Source organism: Phalacrocorax aristotelis, chromosome 8 (genome assembly GCF_949628215.1).
Source record: "Phalacrocorax aristotelis chromosome 8, bGulAri2.1, whole genome shotgun sequence".
Taxonomy (NCBI): domain Eukaryota; kingdom Metazoa; phylum Chordata; class Aves; order Suliformes; family Phalacrocoracidae; genus Phalacrocorax; species Phalacrocorax aristotelis.
In genome coordinates, this window is record NC_134283.1 from 39,819,684 (window position 1) to 39,840,801 (window position 21,118).

Genomic DNA, 21,118 nt, shown 5'->3' on the forward strand with positions numbered 1-21,118 from the left:
TCATTGGAAGGAGCAGAAAATGTTGAGGGTTAGAGGGGAATCTGTTTTCTAGCAAGTTTTATCTCACTTGGACTCAGAGAAGCAAAAACTAAGGGAAAAAAAGGCAAGCAGTAGAGCAGAGGGAGGGAGAAAGGCAGGGCTCTGCAGCGGGGGCAGCGGCATTTCAAGCAGAGATGAGCAAGAGTTGACACAACTGCTGGAGCCTCCAGCAAAATCCCTGTTTACCAGCAGGAGATGCTTTAGAAACAGCTCCTTCTGCAGATCCAGCGTGAGAGGGAACCAACCACCCTGCCGGGAAGGAAAAGTTAAAAACTGGAAAGAGATGGGAAGTTTCTGAGGTGGAGAAGGGAGCCCAGGGCCCCGGTGGGGGCTCGGGAACCCCCCTGCCCAGGGCGGCTGAGGGACCCCTCCTTTGCCCGCAGTGCTGCGCTCATCCCACTTTGCTCTTGGCAGGATTCAGCAACCGAGCCACGGAGCCGGCCATGCTGCGCCCCTCTCTGAAGACATGTCTGTGGCTACTCATCCTCACTGGTGAGTGCTCTGGCTGGGGAGGTGTGTGCTGGATTCGGGAATGCTGCCCTGGGATGCTCACTCCAGGGCAAGGGGAGGAAAGGGGCAATGCTGTGGGGAGGCGCAGGGGTGCACAGTGCACTCCAGGCACGTCTGTCCCTCCTAATGACTCAGTCCATGGGCTGATGCCGACGCAGTCCTATGGTGGGGTGAATGTAAAGTCCCCACCTGCTTCATGCTGATGCACAGCTGGATGGAAGGAGGAGACCTTTGCAGAGGGAGCACTGCCAGGCGTACTCAGCCCTTAGCAGACACCCAAGAACCCACATTAGCTGGACATTATGGACACCCCCACCGCAGGAAGGATTTGGTCAGACCCGATATATACAATAACACCCCACCCCCAGCAAGGCAAAGGGGCACCTGGCTGCGTCTGGGCTGTCTACAGCATTGCTGCAAGTCCCTGGGGGCTGTCCCCAGCTGCCCTGCTCACCCGTGGGGACACCAGGAAGGAGAACATGTCACAGCCCCACTGGGACATCTGGGCAAAAGGTGAAGCAAGGAAGCTGGAAGAGACATGGGGAGCCATTCAGGAAGACCTTGCCTGCTTTATTGCTTCCAAAGGATTTCCTGCAAGGTTTTGCTTTCATTCCTTTTTCACTTTCTGGTAAACTGACATTGTTTCAGCCTAGTCTGTGTCCTGTCTGACACTGTCCCTGTGGAGAAGCAGCCAGCAGAGCAGGAATTGCCTCATCTCCTCCTTTTCCCCTTGCCCACTAAATGCATGGCCTTTCCAAGCCTTTAGAGGTGCATCCGAGACCTACCTCTGCCTTTACAGAGACAGGCTCATTTTGGGGTCAGCAGTACTCTCTGTACTGTCGGCTCCCCAGGCCATCTATACCAGCTTACAGGATGCATAAAAGCCAAGAATGTGAGCAAACATGTTGGGGAGGCTCAGGTCACCCCCATTTCCAGCCCCGTCCTCACCAAGGATGCCCCTTGGGCTGGTGCAACAGCATCACAGCACAGCTGCCTCCCAGCACAGCTCTGTTTACAGCCACAGTTTCAATGGCTGCCCCAAATCCCTCCTGAGCCAGCCTTCTTCTGCTCACCACCCGATGACACTGGGCCGCACTGGGTGGCACTGAGGGCACAGTTACCTTGCAGAAAGGTTGGATGGGGGCAGACATAGTTAAAGCATAACATGGGGGATTCTCCACCCAGCATTGCCACAGACATGGGCAACTTTGAACATTGCTAAACCCCATGATGTCTTATTTCCCCTCCAGTAAGTGTTTCAGGAGGTACAGGGAATGAAGGGTGACCCACCAAGGTCTAGGTCAACAGGACATTTCTGAAGAGAGCATGTGTTTGTCGGTGGTGGCTACACTAAGGGGAACAAACCCAGAAAGGTTATTTTTCAGGCTAAAGGCTGACACTACCAACAAAGTACATTGGGATGAGGTTGTGCTCCAGCATGCTTCTCCCCAGATTTCAGAGGAATCTGATTTGGTCTCATCTCTTCTCCCAGGTCTGCTGGAGATAGCATCCGGTGGCAGCGGGCTGCACATCGAACCCAATGGAGATACTGAGCTTGTCCTCAGCCTCCACAGCACCTTCTCCCTCTTGTGCTATGGGGACAGCGTGCTGGTCTGGGAACGGGAGGGTCAGCCCCTCACCGCCTCGCTGGAGCACAGGGATGGTGTCTTCGTCAGCAATCTCACACTCAGGAATGTGACAGGCCGTGACACCGGGGAGTACACATGCACCTACAGCCCTGACCAGGCTCCAGAGCCAGCGGAGAGGAAAGCCCTGTACATCTATGTTCCAGGTAGGGGACAGCATGTGCATTTCCACAGAGTTTAGCAACCAGGAGAAAGAGGGCTTTGAATTATCATTCTGTCTCCAAGAACCTGGCCCCCCAAAATCCTTCCTCCCATTGCAGGAGAGCCCTCACGGCAGATCATCTGGCTGCAACATGTCTCTAGTATGCCAGGCCATGGGAAAGGCCCAAGTGCAGTGTGTTGGGGCAAGCGGTGGGGGAGGCAATGGTGCTAGGCAGCAGCATCTGGCTCTCTCTCACCCTCCCAGGAGAGGTTTGGCAACCCCATGACATGGCAGCTCCACTTTGCCATGGGGAAAAAGGAAAGAAACATCCCAACAGTCTGGAGACAGGGACTTGTGTTGGAGCAGTCCTGGAAGAGCACAGAGCAGCCCTGGTTCAGCTGCAAGCAGCTTTCTGTAACCAGTGTTCCCTCTTTCCTGCAGATCCCTCCCTAGTCTTCCTCCCCACAATCACTTCTGAAGAGCTCTTCATCTTCATCACGGGCTACACAGAGGCCATCATCCCATGCCGTGTGACCAACCCACAGATGCATGTGACCCTCTATGAGAAAAAGGTGGAGAACCCCATCCCAGCTGCTTATGATCCACAACAGGGATTCAAAGGCTTCTTTGAGGATAAGACCTATTTCTGCCGGGCAATTGTGGATGACCAGGAGGTGGATTCAGATACCTTCTACGTCTACAGGATCCAGGGTGAGCTGCCACTGACTTAGCATACCTGCGCACCTGCTGTGACTGTTCCTTCAGCTCAACGGCAGGGACAGCAAAGCTCTCCCCCTGTCTCCTTAGTGATGCCTCTGTTCAATTTGGAGGTTGGATTTAGTCCTTTCTCCATTAGAGAATGGGTTCTACCAAAGTGTCAGCTCCATCCCTCAGGGAAGAGACTTTCCAGTGGGCCAGTCCACCCAGGATAAATGGAGTGGGAGCCCAGTCATCCCTTCCTTCATTATTCATTTCTTTCTTTCACCTTTCGCACAGTCTCATCTGTGAATGTCTCCATCAGCGCAGTGCAGACCATAGTGCGTCAGGGAGAAAACATTACCCTGATGTGCACCGTGAGCGGCAATGAGCTAGTCAACTTCAACTGGGATTATCCCCGCAAACAAGTGAGTTCTCCAGTCCCACAGGCTCCGGGCAGTAGCTCTAGCCTTTGCTCAGATGTCCCATGGAAATCACTCATCAGTATCCTAGATGAAGCTTCATAGGAAGCTTCACCCCATGGCAGAAGATGTGGGATGCTGCTGCCACCACATGGGGAGGCTTGATGGGGAGATCCTTGGGTTAAGGCTGTCTGTCTCAGTGGCCCCTGATCAGTGCATGCGCCCTGTCTGTGTGGCAGCCAGACTGGGGTCCTCTACCCGCTCCTTCTCTCTCCCTGTCAGCCTGGCTTTGTAGCTCCAATGGCAGAACATGTTCTTGACTTCTCAGACCATGCCTCCTGTCCCCGTTGTGCAGGCAGGGAAGGCTGTGGAGCCAGTGACCGACTTCCTGCCCGGATCCACACACGAGATCCGCTCCATCCTCATCATCCAGAATGCGGAGCTGGAGGACAGCGGGACCTACGTCTGCAATGTCTCTGAGGGTTACCATGAGAAAACGGACCGGAAAGACATCACAGTCCATGTGATTGGTGCGTGGCTGTCCCCGTACCCAAAGCCAGCAAACCATGGGGGCGTCCAGGCAGGATGTCCCAGGGTGACACCCTCTTCTCTCCACACAGCTCCCAGCTCTCTCCCTTCCTCTCTTCTGTCCTTAGTAACCATGGCAAAAAAAACAATCCTCACCCCAAGTCACTCCTGCCCACTTCTTGGCTTTTGGGACCCTTTATGACACTTGAGGATGTGGGTGAGAGCTCTTCTGCACTGGGCAGTGCCAATGCACTGTGAGGTCAAATCATCACCTCCCATCTGCATCTGTCCTTCTTTCATGTCATTTGAAGAAACCTGCCCCCTCTCTACATCATAACAGCCTTTTCCCTGCGTGCTGCCTGCCCTGTGAGCTCCCCTGCTCCGAAGTGTGGTTCTGCACCCCCTCTCCCCTTGGACACAAGCCTGAAGCCTTGAGGGATGGATCTGCAGCTGTCCCACCACTTCTGTGTGTTCAGGATGTTTTGTTCCAGATCCTTTTTTGTCCAAAGGGCTGGAGAGGGGTTTCTTTTTATCTCTGACCCCCCTATCCCTCCTGTCTCCTCTCAGAGCGTGGCTTTGTGCACTTCCACACCGACCTGCTCAGCACGGTGTATGCTGAGGTCCACAAGAGCCACACCATCCAGGTGGAGGTGGAGGCCTACCCACAACCCAACATTGTGTGGCTGAAGAACAACAAGACATTGACCATGGAGAGCAGCAGCGAGTTCACCATCACCAGCAGGAACCTGTCAGAAACTAGGTAAAGTCTCATCACTCCTCACTGGGTGCAGGGAGGGGATAATTCACAAAGCAAGCTGCAAATCACTGGTTGGACATGGGTTGGTGGTTGAAAGCCTTTCTGTGAGTGGATTTTGATCATACCTCAGTTGGGTGGGAGCTGGTCATCTCTGAGCGTTGTCAGTCCCTGGTTGCCTTCCCACACCCATCACTCAGGGACTGTGTCTCCTCCAGGTACCAGACAGCTCTGGTGCTGGTGCGGGTGAAGCAGGAAGAAGGAGGATTTTACACCATCCGGGCTTCCAATGAGGATGATGAGCAGGAGCTGTCCTTCCATCTGCAGATAAATGGTGAGGATGGGTATGCAGACATGGAGCTGAGGAATGGGGGAGCAGTCTCAAAGGATGGCTCCATCCTTTGCTGCAGGACCCTCAGGCTGAAGCCCTTACTCCTCTGACTACAGCTCTAGAGTGGTTTTGGTCAAAGGAAGAGCATTAAAGCAAGAAACATGTGCTCACTTGAAATATCTCACTCATGGTCTCAAAGCAAGGGGGACAGGGAGGCAGTCCAGACACCAGCAGCTTGGCCTTCATGCCCTGGACCAAGATAGTAGATGCAGAGATGGGTGGGCAGTTCTGATGTCCAACACTCTCCCCTATGTTTCCTCTGTTCCCTAGGCAATATAAATGTGAACAGGTCTCCTTCATGACACCATCACCCCTTTCTCCGTTTGCTGTTAGGTTAAAAAATTACACACAATTGCTGTGATGAGTCCTACCTCACTGTCCCCTCACTCCCAGCCCATGTTAGGGGTACAGGGGAATCCTCTTCCCCTTACATCGTGCAGTCAAAGTGAAGGATGAGTTCCCACCAGTGTCTCTTGGTTTCAGTGCCAGCCAAAGTGGTGGATCTCAGGGAGAAGAGCAGTGCCAGCAGTGGGGAGCAGACTGTAACATGCTCTGCTGAGGGCATGCCTCAGCCAGAGATCAGCTGGTCTGCTTGCAGCGACATCAAATGGTAAGTGGAGTGATGGAGCCTGTGGGAACGGCTGGGCTCTCGCATTTTAATAGACTAATATTTTATCACATCATACTAGCCCACAAGCCCAGGCATCCCACGGTGGTGTGTGGTCCCAACTGCCTCAGAGGTGCCTTTATTTTCCCCTGGGCCAGGTGCAGCACCAAGGGGCAGCCCACCCGGCTGCTGGGGAATGAGTCCACGGAGATCGGTCTGCAGAGCAACGCCACGTACCACGCGGAGCTGCAGGTGTACCGTGTGAACAGCACCCTGCAGCTGCTCAGGGTGGACGAGCCCCTGCTCCTGAGATGCACCGTGCAAAATTTCCTGGGCACCAACTCCCAGGATATCACTCTGGTCCCACATGGTGAGTGCTGCAGGAGGTGTTTGAGCCAGCGATGGGGAGATAGGCTTTCCTCTCTGTTCTTCAAGACTGGAGGTGCTAGGAGCCAGGGCTGCCCTCTGATGGCTGCAGTCCTCAAAAGCAGAAAGCCTAGGTATTCTGCCCAAAATGAAGCCTCCTTTGGGTTGAGCAGGAAAAGTTGCTCCAGGAGGAGTCTGGAGCCCTCATGTCCACTGGCCATGGACATCTTCTTCCCACTACTGGCAGGGTCATCCCTCCAGGGAGGCAAGATGAGAGTGCCTGAGTAGGTCCCCAGTGTCTTGTTATTAGCCTGCGGGTCACTAGATGGTGCCACGGACTTGAACATCCATGCGCTGAACATCCCCAGTATCAGGAAGGATGGTCTAAGCCCAGATCTGGAGCTGCCAGCTCACCCCCAAGCAAACCAGCCCCTCTAGCTCTTTACACCCTCCCATGGTGAAACTTCTCGCAGGTCAGCAAGGCCTTCAATGGGCTGTAACAACCCATCCCACCATTACCACTGGGGTGTTGGCCTTGCAAATGCTGAGCAGGTCTGCCCAGGAGAGGACAGGGACTGCTCCCACCCAGAGGAGAGCTCAGGGTCAATGTCCTGGGGGAGGTGTGTAGCAGGAGGGGGACAGTGGCTAGAGGGGGAAAGGGGAAGGGTGCAGAGATCCCTCTGTGCTGCTGTCCCCTCCTTTCCCCAGGGTACCCAGGCCATGCAGGGTTGGAGGAGTCTAACTGCTGTCCCTGTTATCATTGTAGCCTTGCCGTTCAAAGTGGTCATCATCTCTGTCATCCTGGCCTTGCTGGTCCTCACCGTCATCTCCCTGATCATCCTGATTGTCCTGTGGCAGAAGGTAAAAGAGGAGAGCATTCCGAGGCTGCCACAGTGGTACCCCCATGTCAGGGTGGCTGGGAAGAGCAAAGCTGTGAGCTCCTGCTAGCATGGGCCTGAAAATTGTCCCACCCATTCCAGGGACCACGGACCCCTGGCATCTGTAGGCTAGATGGGGCATGAGGCAACGGCTACAGGGACAAAAGACTCCCTGACAAAGCCCATCCACATCCCCCATGCCCTCCCTGACCCTCAGCATCTCAGATCTCTCTTTCCCCTTTCCTCCCCTTTCCAGAAACCTCGTTATGAAATCCGCTGGAAGGTGATCGAGTCAGTCAGCTCCGATGGGCATGAGTACATCTACGTGGACCCCATGCAGCTCCCTTATGACTCCAGCTGGGAGGTGCCCAGGGACAAGCTGGTATTAGGTAAAGGCTGTGCAGGTCCCACTGACGGGCCCCTGGGGTTCTGGCTGTCTGGGTGTAATGGGTTTGGGATCTCCAGAAGACACCAGCCCAGAAAGGGCACAGAAGTACCTCAAGATATGATGTGGTCCTGAAACAGAGGAGCTATCTGGGACCACAGTGGGAAGCCAGCTGCTGTCTTTGCCATGAGGCACTGGGTTATTCCTGGCTATCCTTTCCTGTGGCTGGAAGCTCCTTCCCTTCCAGATAGGCAGAAACCAGCCCCAACCACAAACATCATAGCTCACCACCACCTCCATGCCCACCAGGATGACTGCAGCAAGGCTGGTGTGGTTTCAGACAGAAGACTTGTCATTTCCAAGCTCCTCATCTCACCTTTCCTCGAAGACTATCACCAACCTTTTCTCTTCTCTGTCTCTTCACAGGACGCACTCTCGGCTCTGGTGCCTTTGGACGTGTGGTGGAGGCAACAGCCCACGGCCTGAGCCATTCACAGTCAACCATGAAAGTGGCAGTCAAAATGCTCAAGTGTGAGTTGTCCCCACTCCATGCCTTTCCCCCATCCCAAAGCTGTGAGGCTGAACCATGCCAATGTACTCCCCTCCTTGCCCTGCCTCTCACACCAGCTCTCCCCAACAGCCACTGCCCGGAGCAGCGAGAAGCAAGCCCTCATGTCTGAGCTGAAGATCATGAGCCACTTAGGACCTCACCTCAACATTGTCAACTTGCTGGGGGCCTGCACCAAAGGAGGTAGCTGAGTCCTGGGCACCTTGTCTCCTCTCCCTGCTGCCCTGGGCTGTGCTGAGGAGGAGAACTGTCCTCAGAGAGAATAATTCCTGTTTTCTGGTTCAGAATTATTCACCCTTCCCCTAGGAAAGCCTCGTGGGGCTCTGAAAGCCTTTCCTTCCAACCTGATTGAAACTGAGAAGGCATGTTTCTGTTAACTCCCACTTCCCTCCCCAAACACAAATTTTAAATTCCAAAAATGCTCAGTATCAGAAAGATGGCTTTTCCCCCTGGCCCTGCCTAGATGTTCTGCAATCTGGTAATGTCCCTGTGGGATGAAATTTGCTGCCCTGGAGAGTGAGGGGGGCTGAGGCAGGGCTGACATGAGTGCTCTGTCCCACCAGGGCCCATCTATATCATCACTGAGTACTGCCGCTATGGGGACCTGGTGGACTACCTGCACCGCAACAAGCACACATTCCTGCAGTCCTATGGAGAAAAGGCACGGCGAGAGGCAGAGGTGTACGGGAACACCGCCAAGGAGGACCATGTGCAGAGGTATCTGGAAAGCAGAACTCCCCTCCTCCCTGGTGCCTACCCCATCCTAGCCCCCATCAATGAGGGAGGCTTGTACTACCAGGAGGGATGCCTACATTTCCTCCAGACCAGTAAAATAAATGCTGGCCCAGGACTGGGACACAGTTGGCTACTCTCTTACCTTGTGAGATTGGCCCATGTGCCAACCAGCACCTCCAAACAGTTTCTGGCAGATGGGGAGTTAGCAAAGGCAATCTGTGTGCCCTGGAGGCTGAGTTTGCTAGCACACACAATGGCTGCTCCATGCCAGTTGGGAATATTCCCTGGCATCGTTAACTCTACTGGCATAACCACAGCTATGCTTTGAGCACAAAGATGAAGGGTTTCCCAGCTTGTCTGAACCCTCAGAGACCTCAGCTCTGCATTTTCAGGGCACGTCACGTTGCCATGGAGCCTAAGGGAGAAGTGCTATTAAGAAGTGCAGTTACACAAGAGGTGTTATAAGGAAAGGGAAACGGTCCTTCAACCAGTTGCCAGCTGTAAGGGATGCAGGCAGATCAGCACACAGAAACAGTCCCATGGGAAGTTAGAAAGCAGAATTTCCTTCCAGCACACCAAAACAATAGTGAAATAGAGCAGAGTTATGACATTGGCACAGCTGCCTCCTGTGCTTTTTTCTTGAAAGCATCTGAGATCCTCCTAAGCACTGAGCACAGCCTCCCAAGCCAGTCGAGATGTGTCCCACAGCTCTGGCCATGCAGCAGGTTTCTCTTGCTGAGCACCATCACGTGGAAGGCCTCAAGATGCTGCTTCCCAGATGCAGATATTGCTCACTCAAGGGAGAGGTGCTTAAGGGTGCAGATATTTGCTGATTCTAACTGGGAAGGTTTACCTGTGGACAGTTGTGTCCTGCCTGCTCAGTTCAGCCTTCTCCAGGCCAGTCCGGGCCAGCCTGGGAATGTGCACAGCCAAGGTGGAGGGTTTCACCTGCCCACTCTGGCTTGGGTGCCCTTCTCTCCTGCCCTGTGGGTGCCTATGGAGCTGCATGGCCCTGGCTCCCCTTCCTGCGAAGCTTGTGTGCTGAGCCAAGCCTGTGCTCTGCCAGGCAAGGTGAGCATGAGAAGTTGAAGCCCATTGGCAAGGACACCTGTAGACCCACAGAGGAATACAGCAGGACTGTTTAAAGCTGGCACTGAGGACACCAGGGCTGTTAGGTGGTGGAAGGAGGTCTCCAGTGCCATTTGCACTTCTCTGAATACATGATGCAGGGCTTCTTTCCCTGCTTTGTGCGACATTTCAGTGTTGGGGCTGCGGATTCAGGAATTGCAGTCCCACAAATCATTGCTCCCATCCCCTGCATCTCCTCCTCTCCTCTGGATGTGAACAGCCTCTTTACTTCTCCCCACAGTCACCTCTCCTTGTCTGTGGAGAGCGATGGGGGCTACATGGACATGAGCAAGGATGACTCCCTGGATTACGTGCCCATGTCTGACATGAAGGGTGAAGTCAAGTATGCTGACATCGAGTCCTCTAACTATGGCACCCCGTACGAGCTGGACAGCTACTCCCCATCAGGTAGTAGCTCAGCCACAGTGGGAGAGAGAGGTGCTTGTAGTTTGGGTGCCGGATGCCTTTGCTTGCAGAGATGGGTGGTTCATATTCCAAAGGTCACCTTTGGGACAAGTCCAGCAGTGGTGGCAGATGCCCTCACAATGGGAGGTCCTGGCTCTGTCCCCTTGTTGCTGGAGGCAGAGCAATCCCCAGTGGGTCCTTCTGCTGGTGGGCAGCCCACAAGTGTGCTGAGTAATGCCAACATCCATCTCTGCTTGCCCTCCAGCTCCTGAAAGAACAGACCGGGTGACGCTGATAAACGAGTCTCCACTCCTGAGCTACATGGACTTGGTGGGCTTCAGCTTCCAGGTGGCCAATGGGATGGAGTTCCTGGCTTCCAAAAATGTACGTATGCTGGCTGGTCCATGGTGCCTGCAGTGGTGGAGGCCAACAGTGCTCTCCTGTGTCCTGTGGCCATCTTCCACTCACTGTCCCTGTGTTTATGCCGACCTCCTCATGGGAGACATGGCCATGCAATTGAAGAGCTGCTGACCACTTCTCTTTGGAAACACAGCTCTGGGGATCAGCATAACTATATTTGCATGTGACAGCTAACCCTGGCTTAGATTGAGCTTCAGACCTCAAATTCCCTGACTCTGAGCTCCTCCCAAGCCATGTGCAACACAGCTGTGGCATTATATCATCCCTGTTTACCAGGATGACCAAATAGCGATAGCCTCCCTGTGCTAAAGCACAAGGCACTCTGCAGCAGAGCTACTACTCTCCATAGACACCCCTGTTGCACCACATGTTATGAACCCTCCAGGCCTCATCAGAAGTGCTTGTTTAGTGGAAATTAAGCCACCACAGAGGACTAGGCTCTGTGATTTCCTAAGGTCTGGCTTAGCCCAGGGCAGGCAGTAATGAAGTTGGACTGTGTGAAACATCACACAGGGCAGGGCTAAGAGAAGGGGTAGGGATGGCGTCAATGACATGCAGAGAGGAATTCCTGGCTGTCTGCCTCCAGCCTGATCCCCAAAAGTGCATGGTCAGGGCTCCCCCATGGAGCACAGAAGAGTAGCTCCCAGCTTCCCAGAGTCATGCTTGTCAATGGTGTAATATCATCATGCTCACTAGTATGGCAGGGTCTTGGGCAAACCTCGGGGCTGTTCATATGGAAAACATCCAACACGCTGGCAAACCAAGAGGCACAAGCTAGCCTGGTGTAACTCTAATGTCTTCAGACTGTTGGGGTGCGTTGTCCAAACAGAGATGGAGACATCCCTTCCTTGCCAGCCCACCAACCCCCTTGCTTGGTCAAGCCCTGGCAATTCCCTCTCTGCTGGGTTGTTCAAATTGCCCTTGCCAGATTTGCATGACTATTGCTGTCACAGGACAGTAGCATCCCAGGCAAGCAGCAAACATGTGGTAGCTCTGCTAGTAGCTTTGAGCGATGGTTGTCCCTAGAGGTGGAGGAGATGCCTCAAATGATGTGAGGTGATTCCTGTACCTGTAACCCCAGAAATGGGCTGGTGCTGGAGCTGGGCTGCTTCCTCAGGTTGTCTGGGGGCCCCTCACAGTGACAGTGCCCTGCATCCCCCCTGCAGTGTGTGCATCGTGACCTGGCTGCCAGGAACGTCCTCATCTGTGAGGGGAAGCTGGTGAAGATCTGTGACTTTGGCCTGGCAAGGGACATCATGAGGGATTCCAACTATATCTCCAAAGGCAGTGTGAGTACCAGCAGTCATGCAGGCTGCTTCTTGCTGGGGCTCTGGGCCTGGCATCCCCTACATGCTCTCCCTGTGAGTCTCCTGTCCATCACTGTGCCCCGGGGTGGTGACAGGGCAGGACTCGCAGGAGGTGGTGTCAATGGCCAACCATCCTGCACCTGATGTGCTCTGCACACTGTGGAGCAGCAAAATTGCATGCCCATATCTCCAGGCTCTCACAGAAGAACATGGGCAGCAGCAGCAAAACTAAGGATTGTCCCCTGTACAGCCCATCACTGGCAGCAGTGCTGCATCCCTTCCCTGCACGGCGCTGAGTCCAGTCCTGAGCTGCAGGCAGGAGGAGTGCAAGGTTAGGCAGATTGACAGTGCCTCAGTGAGTCAATGGACACTCTGGGAAGAGGGTCACAGACTTTGGCTCTAACCACTAGACCACAGGGTAAGGAGGAAGTGTTTTCCTGCAAGCAGTTACTTTCCAGAAAGACGTCTCCAATCTTTCGAGGCAGGAGAGGATGAAGCTGTAATTCAGCTTCCCCAGAACCTGCCCTGTGACTTCAACAACAGCAGCATGTCCACTCCAGCCCCGGGGCATTTGGGAACGTGCAACCCCAAGGAAAGCAGGCCATGTAAATCACAGAGAAACTGAGGCCGGGGATGCTGAGAGTGGAGCCAGGTGCCTCAAACCCCAGTCTTTATCTACTCTATGAACTACTTAACTTCTCTTGTGCTTTCTCCCATTTGCACGGGATGGCGGACAGGCACTCAGTGTCTGGGCATGGAGACCCTCCTGCAGAGGGGCTGGGGTTTTCCAGTCCAGCCTTGGTGTAGTGCCTTTTCCTTCCAAAATAGGAAATGAAACTAGGCCCCTTTGCAATCCTTCCTGGAGATTATTTTTGTATTCATTGTGCAAGTGAATCCCAGGAACACACAGCCAGTGCTGCATACAAGCCAGTCAAGCGAGGGTCCTTTTCATGTATCACTCTGATTAAGAGCAGGAAAAAGCTGGATGTGTCCTTCGGCTCTTTTCTGGTCATCCCATAGCCCTCTCCAGCCTGGTCTCAGGTTTACAAGGTCCAGGTAGGCCTGGACTCCCTTCAGAAGTGCTGTGGTCGTGTTGTACAAGTCAGTGGACTCCCCAAGAACTAGGGAACAGAGAATGTACACCATGACAGCTCATCATGGCAGCCAGGACAGTGATGAAAATGGATGTAGCACACCCACTCTTTCCTCCTGCCTGATGGGTTCATCCTGCACAAGGAAAGAGGAAACTGGTCCCTCCAAGAAGTGGCTGACAGCAGATGTCAGCAGATGTGTTGGGCTGATGGGCTGCTCTGAAGGGTCTTCTCTGCTTGTAAATTGGGTGTCAGGCTCTCACCTGTTGAAATAAGTGCTGTAGATGCAGCTGACTCTCTTCTTGTTCCATTTTTTTCCTCTTAGACCTTCTTGCCCCTTAAGTGGATGGCTCCAGAGAGCATCTTCAACAACCTCTACACCACCCTGAGTGATGTGTGGTCCTTTGGGATTCTCCTCTGGGAGATATTCACTCTAGGTAAGCGCCCTAGAGATCATGGTGCTGTCTGTAGGTCTGGTAGCATGTTAGCAGGATCCCTTCCCAAAGACAATAGAAATCCATTTCTAACCCCCAAGTCCCAACCTTACCAGAGTAGGTAAGGTCAGAGTAGCACTTCATTCCCTGTCTCCTTCTTCCCCATGCTGACGCTGCCATTTGGAAGTGAAATGAAATGAGAAAGGTAAAGAAAAACTGAAACCTTGGTGTGAAATGCATGTTGGCATGGAGTGGCACGCAATCCACCAGCCTGACTTCCTGCTCTCCATTTACACCCAGGGGGAACGCCATACCCCGAACTGCCGATGAACGAACAGTTCTACAACGCCATCAAACGTGGCTATCGGATGTCCAAACCCACCCATGCCTCTGATGAAATGTAAGCACTGCTCACACGTGTTTGCCCTGGGCCTGCCCTACACAAACTACAGAAGCATTTCTGCCTCTGTTTTCCCTACCTGCTAACTCACCAGAGTGCTCTCTCTTCCCTCTTACTAGCTACGATATAATGCAGAAGTGCTGGGAGGAGAAGTTTGAGATCAGACCATCCTTCTCACAGTTGGTTGTGCTTATGGGAAACCTCTTGGTGGATTGCTACAGAAAGGTATGTTCTAAGGGTCCTGTGCTAGAGGGATGGAAGAGAGTCAGTGCTCTGTGGAGGATGCTGCCTTGGTTAGGGCTCTCAATTAGGGTTTGGAGACCAGTGTTTAATGCTGCTGCGTCAGAGGATTTTGCTGCGACTAAGGCTGCATTAGTTTGAACATCCAATGAAGGCAGTTTGGGCATCCTGGGGACATTGCTGAGACAACTGGCATTGCCAGACAGGCAGCTGCTACCTCAGCAACTGCAGAAATTAGAACTGGCAGGAGACCAAAAACCTGTCTCCAACTGTTTTGATATTTCGGAGCTGTGGAGTTGTGCCCCTGATCTCTCTCTTAGGAAATGTTCGTGATCTGTCTTTGGTGGAGTCAGGGTAGCAGAACCCAGCTAGAAGATGCCAGCCCCTCTAGAAAAAGCCTAGCATACAGGTAAAGCAAATACAACACAAGTGCATTTTCTCCACTCACAAGACCTTCCCGTTTCTTTGGTAACCTGCCCTGCGAGAGCAGAGGTACCAGCAGGTGGATGAAGAGTTCATGAAGAGTGACCATCCCGCTGTTGTCCGCACACGACCCACAATCCCTGGGCTGAACAATGCCAGGCTCACTCCCAGCTCCCCCACCGGCAGTATCCTCTACACAGCCGTGCACCAGAACGGGGGCGAGAATGATTATATCATCCCTCTTCCTGACCCCAAACCTGAGGCAATCTGTGATCTCCCTCAGGAGGCCTCCATCAGCCGGGCCAGGTAAAAACATCCTTTCAGAATATTGTCCTTTCCCCTAACTGCCCAAATCTGAAAATGGGGGCGGGGGCCTAAAGAGGAAAAGGGGACACTCTGCTATGGGACAGACCAGGAGTGGGTTTACCAGGAGAGAGGGAGGGCAGTGTCATCCCCATCTGAGGTGCTGTGACCTTGCATGAGCCTGCAGGGATGAAGATGATCCAGAGTATCTGGGGTGTGAGCTAAGACAGGGTGTCATGTCATGTCTCCGTACATCAGCTGGCACAGAGAGAGACCCCACTTACAAGGGGTATGGCACACGGGGGCGCACAGTCTGCAGAGTCCAGCTAGCTGTATGTGGTGTTTGAGGGCTGAATAGACCCAAGTGATATTGTCGGTCCCCCTGTGGAAAGCTACTCAGATAGACTGGGGCTGCCAGGAGATTGTCACGCTTCTCAGCCATTGGGAATCCTCTCTCAGCAGGAGACTTGGGACAAGGCACTCATTTCTCTCTCCTCCTTGTCTCACTTCAGCTCTACGCTGAACGAGGCCAACACATCATCAACAATATCCTGTGACAGCCCTCTGGGCCTCCGGCAGGATGAGGAGCAGGAATCCGACCCCCAGCCAGGCTTCCAGGAGCCGACCACAGGGCACCAAGAGGTGGAGGAGAGTTTCCTGTAGTCAGAGCTGGGCTGACTCTGCATCTCCCCACAGCAACACCAGCTGAGGGGCTGACCCAGACATCGCAGAGAGACATGCTTTGCACTTGTACATTTGGACATCACCACCTCTCCCAGCTTTCCTCCTTTCCTCACATCTCCCAGTGTTGGGTGGGGAATTAAAGACATTTCCCCATTGCCATCCCCTTCCCCATCACAAAGAGGTGGCTCAGTGCCAGCAACCTTGCAGATCACTGCCACATCCTCCTCAGCGATCAAACCACTGCAGGAGGGAGACATCTCACAGACCAACATCTTCTTTTCAAGTAGAAGATGTTGGTTGGATCCCCGCAAGAGACGCCACTTTCTGCATTGCTAAGATGATACTCCAGCCTCTTCCCTCTCCATGGCAATGAGTTTCATCTCCTCAGCACCAGCACTTCTCTGATGGTCTCAGCACCAGCCACACCATGGTTCTGTGAAATGCCACTGGGACAGATGATTGGCTTGGAGCCCATTGCTGGGGTGTAGAGAACCTATGACACTAACCTTCAGCTGCTGGAGATCAAGAGTACATTAGGTAGATTCTCCTCCAAGCACAGCCAAGTCCTGGAGAGGCCAGCCAGCGTCTCAGAGATACTGAGTCACAGTTTTCCTTTCTTGACAGCTCTTCTACGGTGGATAGAGCATCACATGCACTACAGGTACTACCCATGGATCTGGGGCACAGCTCTGCACCCATCTGGAGGGGTAGTCACACCCCGAATCCTTTTGCACCCAGCATGGCACCAGAAGCATGCCAGGAACTCAAAATGCTCTCACAGTGACTCTCTTGTCGTAGCAAAGAGGGCATTCTAGTGTTGTTTGTGTCTTCTGTGTGGACACTAAGCTAATTATTCTCCATTGAAGATTTAAAGGGAACAAATACATTAATCCACTAGCCAGGGCCAGTATAAGGAAGCACTATGGCTATTCATTAATATACTGCCACTAAGCCCAGCTCATCCGCTGGGAAATCATATAACCTTGCCAGCTGCAAAATCTTTGTGCCTTATCTTTGGGAAGCAAGGGCTCCCTTTTGATAGACTGTTCACCCGAACACCCCTTCTCAGGATGGGAGGTCTCACCAGTCCCTCCTGAGTCATAGCAATACCATGGGGAGCAATAAGGATGCCAGAACACCAACCCAGGGACATCTCAAAAGAGAGAGAGGGAGAGAGGCTGAAAAGCTGTTTGGTCACAGCTGAACAGTATCTCACACCCTGCCACTTTCTAGGGGCCAGGCACAGCCACCTGCAGCCTCCCAGGGCTGTGGATGAAGTATCATGGGGAATCAAGCAGAGCAAGAGGAATCGGGGAGGTTTCCTCTCTCTTGGAAAGTGTTTTGAAGAATAAAAGGGCAGAGACTTTCCTCCTGCTTCTCGCCCCCTTCCTTGCTTCCTACAGGCAGGCCTGGGACTTCTTGTGCTCTCAGCTGCCACTTGAATGAGGAGACTCAAAGGAGGAACAGCAGGATTTTGAAATCAGTGGTGAACCCCACCTCTGCAGAGATGAAAGCTAGACCCCCAAAACTACAGCTCTGACACCATAGAAACTAGCAGGGTTTTTTCCTGAAAGGAAAGGGTCACCTTGCACAGAGCTCTGTTCGCTGCATGCCCCCCACTCCCATTAACCCCTTTGTTGCCTTTACTCATGCACATCTCTCTGTGCATCCTACAAAACTGCACAGGCAGGTTTACAAATTCAGAAATTCAATCAGAGCCACTGAGAGTTATTTTTTTAAAAATATGAAACTTCTGCCAGAAATCCCCAGCAAAACAGCTTCTGTTTTAAGTTGTCTGTCATTGCAATGCTGCCTTTTATGCAGCTAAAAAAGGAGTAGATGTTTTGTGGGCTGATGTCCTTGGTAAAATGTGAACATAAGAAATAGCACTTTTATTGGCAGCCAGTGGAGTATATTTTCAGCCCGTGTGGTCAGATTCCCCACCATCCATAGGAAACACACTGTGAATGACAACTGTTTTTCCATGCTCTGTTCTTTCTGCTTGTAATGAAGGAGCCATCTTCTGTGGCCACAGTTCATGAAATGATCCTAACCACGGAGAAGCAGTAACTCATTAGATCCCTGGGGTCAGACCACTTTATTTTTCTAACATGTAAGGTGCTTGGTAGGATCCAGGTCACTGCAACTTGAGCCCATAGGATGGCATATCAGATCATCCTAACAGTCCCTGTCTGCACCAGCTCCATTTTTAATTCGTCCTTCTCTATCAAAGGTGACCAGAAATACCCAGTACTCCAGGTGAGGTCAAATCTAGGCCTCGCACAGGGCATTAATAGTTCTGGTCTGTACTGGGTTTGACTTGCTGGTGTGGCTTTGGGTAATGTTGGCCTTTTCCCAGCCACAACATACTGGTAGTTTGGAGTCATCCTCTGACCAGTCTAAGCACCTACGTCTTTCTACTCTTCCAGCATTTCTAACCAAGATACTCCCCACTGTTCCAGACATTGGGTCATCAGCACATTTTGTTAACAAACTGTTATTTTTGGGCTGGACTGACTAATAAAAATATTAAATACTTCTAGCATTAAGAGCAACCCTAGAGAGCTACTTTTACTACCTCTGTCCAGCCCAAAGATTTCCCTACCAGTTAACCCCTTCTCACCCTCCCTTTGGCCGTTTGCTTATTTACTTCAAAAATCCTGTACTAAACTCCATCTTGTACCAATGAATTGCTAATTAAATTACTAACTTCCCACTATAACAGTTTCCACAGTTCTGGAAGAGATCTATTTCTTCTCCCTGCTGGGGGAACTCAGGTATCCTGTCCTGTTAGCTGGACATTAGCTACACTTGGATGCCTATTGCATTTTGTTCCATTTGTAGATTTATTGTAGTTATTCTTTGCATCAAAACCTGTTCTGGCTGCTGACGGGGTGCTACCCCCACCTCCCCCTTCCTCTTAAAGTAGGTACGCCAGACTCTTGGTAAAGTGGTACCACCCTCCACTCCAGAGACATATGACCAAATATTTGCCTTTGGCCCTGTGATTGCAAGGGCCAAGTGTTGCACTTTGTGGTACTTTCCTGTCCTTATTCAACTATTCCCATCACCATTTAGCAAGGGCATGCACACCCACTGCAGCGAGCAGACCTTCTCAGCCAGGGACAGGCTGGCAGCAAAGCCAACACGCTTTGTTACGTGTCCCTGCAACTCTCCTCAGAGAGCTTGGCAGGGCTGAGGCTTACAGCAGCCCCCCCGGCAAGGTCTCTCCACTTGGGGAGCCAGCTCCAGCCCCCTACTCCCTCTCTCTCTGCTGCCGACATTCCAGTCCCTGCATGGCCCGGCGGGTGAGCGCCAGGAGAAATGGTTGGCTGTTCTGAGCCCATCAGTTTTGTAGCCATAATTTCTCCGGTGAGACTCTGAAGGGAAGCAGTCCCTCCGTGTTTTTAGTTTCAATGATCTGTATTTTTGTTTGGGTGTGTTTTTGTGTTTAGAGGTGGACCCAAACTGAGCCCCCCAAAAAAGGGACACATGGCACAGCTTGGGCCCATCTCTAGTGCAATATCTTTTATTTGTAGATTATATTTTACTCTACAGCTGTTACATTGTTATCAGCACCAGTATATGCATAATCCTACTGCCAGTCACTATTTCATACATACCTAAGTGTATCCCAGAAACTAATGCGACACTTTGGTGTCTCTTTCCACATTTAAGATGCTTCTCAGACTGATGTGTGCACAGGTTTTAATCCTTTTGTCCTTCTCGGTTTGAGCGTTTTATTATTTTTTTAAGTGAGAGTGTCACGTTTAGTGTTTGTTTGTGTTGTGTTAAGAAATCTAGAGCACAGCGGACTTTACTTGTAACTAATTGTCTCTGTTCACCTGCCAAGGGGACTGTGGTGGAGTCCCATGGGGATGGGAGGCAGAAGTGCAGTGCAGATGTGCAGCCAGGAGGAAGTCAGCCATAAGTGAGAAATGGCTCTTCCCCTTCTTCCCAGTCAGGGCTCTGGGCTGGGGGAGAGACAGCACCACAAATACAGGGTACTGGGCAGTGGGTTAGGTTTTGGCTGTGGGGAAGCTGGGCCTCTGTAAAGCTGGCCAGATCTGGAGAAGGGGATTTCAGAGATGTCTCCTTCCGGGGGTTTTTTCTAAAAGGAGATGTCAGCTAATGCGCTAAAGAGGCAAACCCCATGCTTCAATGCACAGGCACGAGGAAGGGTTCTGGCTGAGCTCAGTGCTTAGCTCAGATCCCAGGATTGGTGTGGCCAGTTCACGGAGCAAACCACAGGATGTCCCACATGGACAGGAGAGCAGTGGGCTGCCAAGCCAGCTGCAGGGATGCCGGACACAGCCTGGCTGCGCTCCCACTTGGAGAACATGAAGGTTGCCCTTCGCAGCCCTTGGCAGCCTTCTGGCAGCCTTTGCCCCAGGTGGTTGCACAGGCAGAGAGCAGCCAGGGCAGCTGCAGGGCCTCACTGGGTGCCGGGCAGCTCCTGGGCCATGCACAGGTCCTTCCTGCAGCAGCCCTGGCCCAGCCTGGATGCTGAGCGGCCAGGGCTGAATGTAACAGTGGAGGAACAATGTCATCTGTGGGACTTGCCCAGGGCAGGCCAGGTATCACTCAAAAATCAGATTTCTTGGGTCAGCACATGGGTTGCTGGGCTCCCAACATAATTCCCATGTTTCTCCTGGAGGGCTGAAGTCTCTGGGACATGCCAAGAGGGATCCAGTTGGCTTTGGCAAAGCCAGGGGAACTGCTCCATTTTAGCTCCAGAGGCACTTTGGAGAGATGACTCTTGCAGGAGTGGGAGGAGGCAGGGAAGCCAACTCATACTGGGAGGCCTGCAGCATCCCATTGTTCCTGTCCTTTCCTCCTTCATGGATTGCACCATAACTGCAAAGTTTGACCAAAGCGTGCCCTCTGCCCTCTCCCCCTCCTGCTGTGCTGGCTTGCTGGCAGCACAATGTTACTCTGAAGCATCTCTGAACAGAAGCAGCACCTGCCTCCACACTGTCTGTCAGAAACCATCCTGAGGGCAAAGGAGAAAACAGAGTTTGAACTAAGGTACCAAAGAGTTAACATTTTCCTAGGTTTACAGAGGTATTTGTAGGATTTGTACTATGTCACATCTATAGCCATGAGATATTATTTTTATGATGTAAACTTTTACAAATATGTTTTTAAAGAAAGAGTTTAAAAATAAAGGTGGTTTTCTTTTTGCAAAGTTCCATCTCTTCCTTTGTTTCCCTGGTTTTTGTTGCTGCCACCTTCTCACACTCAGATGGGGCTGGGAATACAGATTAACCATGTCGTGGGTGAAAGCTAAGCATGTTAATACACTGTGCGTGACCCCAATGTTGAGTGAAAGCCAAGCTGGGAGCCAGGCAGAGAGAAGCACAGCAAGGCAACAGTTGAGCCCAGAGACGTGGTAAGGAAAAGGGGCTGCGAACAGTGCAGGATCTGCCTTGTCTCTCTGGTAACTGGCAAGCTTGTGGGCCTTGTAGCACTGGGAGGAGGTGGGGAGGGGGAAGGACACAAGGAACGGTTTCCATGTGTATCCGCAGTGCCAGAGGTTTGGGCCAGCAGCCCCCAACAAGGGCTTGACATGCTCCTTGGGGGCATTGCTGGGTCTGAGCTCAGGTCAGGGTAGCG

At 52.4% G+C, this 21,118-nt stretch overlaps 1 protein-coding gene across 3 annotated transcripts in view; it reads left to right on the forward strand.

Moving 5' to 3' along the window:
* PDGFRB (platelet derived growth factor receptor beta) overlaps window positions 1-20,690 on the forward strand; it is a 34,585-nt gene extending 13,895 nt beyond the window's left edge. For all 3 annotated transcript variants that reach the window (XM_075102707.1, XM_075102708.1, XM_075102706.1), the window contains 22 exons: window positions 454-531; window positions 2,042-2,341; window positions 2,779-3,048; window positions 3,334-3,461; window positions 3,811-3,985; window positions 4,551-4,743; window positions 4,956-5,071; window positions 5,612-5,738; window positions 5,894-6,105; window positions 6,868-6,962; window positions 7,236-7,368; window positions 7,791-7,895; window positions 8,005-8,115; window positions 8,496-8,649; window positions 10,037-10,203; window positions 10,466-10,584; window positions 11,787-11,909; window positions 13,344-13,455; window positions 13,753-13,852; window positions 13,972-14,077; window positions 14,583-14,821; window positions 15,331-20,690. In XM_075102707.1, coding sequence (XP_074958808.1) covers window positions 483-531; window positions 2,042-2,341; window positions 2,779-3,048; window positions 3,334-3,461; window positions 3,811-3,985; window positions 4,551-4,743; window positions 4,956-5,071; window positions 5,612-5,738; window positions 5,894-6,105; window positions 6,868-6,962; window positions 7,236-7,368; window positions 7,791-7,895; window positions 8,005-8,115; window positions 8,496-8,649; window positions 10,037-10,203; window positions 10,466-10,584; window positions 11,787-11,909; window positions 13,344-13,455; window positions 13,753-13,852; window positions 13,972-14,077; window positions 14,583-14,821; window positions 15,331-15,481 — 3,285 coding nt within the window. In that variant the 5' untranslated portion in view covers window positions 454-482 and the 3' untranslated portion in view covers window positions 15,482-20,690. The remainder of the gene's footprint in view (window positions 1-453; window positions 532-2,041; window positions 2,342-2,778; window positions 3,049-3,333; window positions 3,462-3,810; window positions 3,986-4,550; window positions 4,744-4,955; window positions 5,072-5,611; window positions 5,739-5,893; window positions 6,106-6,867; window positions 6,963-7,235; window positions 7,369-7,790; window positions 7,896-8,004; window positions 8,116-8,495; window positions 8,650-10,036; window positions 10,204-10,465; window positions 10,585-11,786; window positions 11,910-13,343; window positions 13,456-13,752; window positions 13,853-13,971; window positions 14,078-14,582; window positions 14,822-15,330) is intronic.
* The last annotated feature ends 428 nt before the right edge of the window (window positions 20,691-21,118 follow it).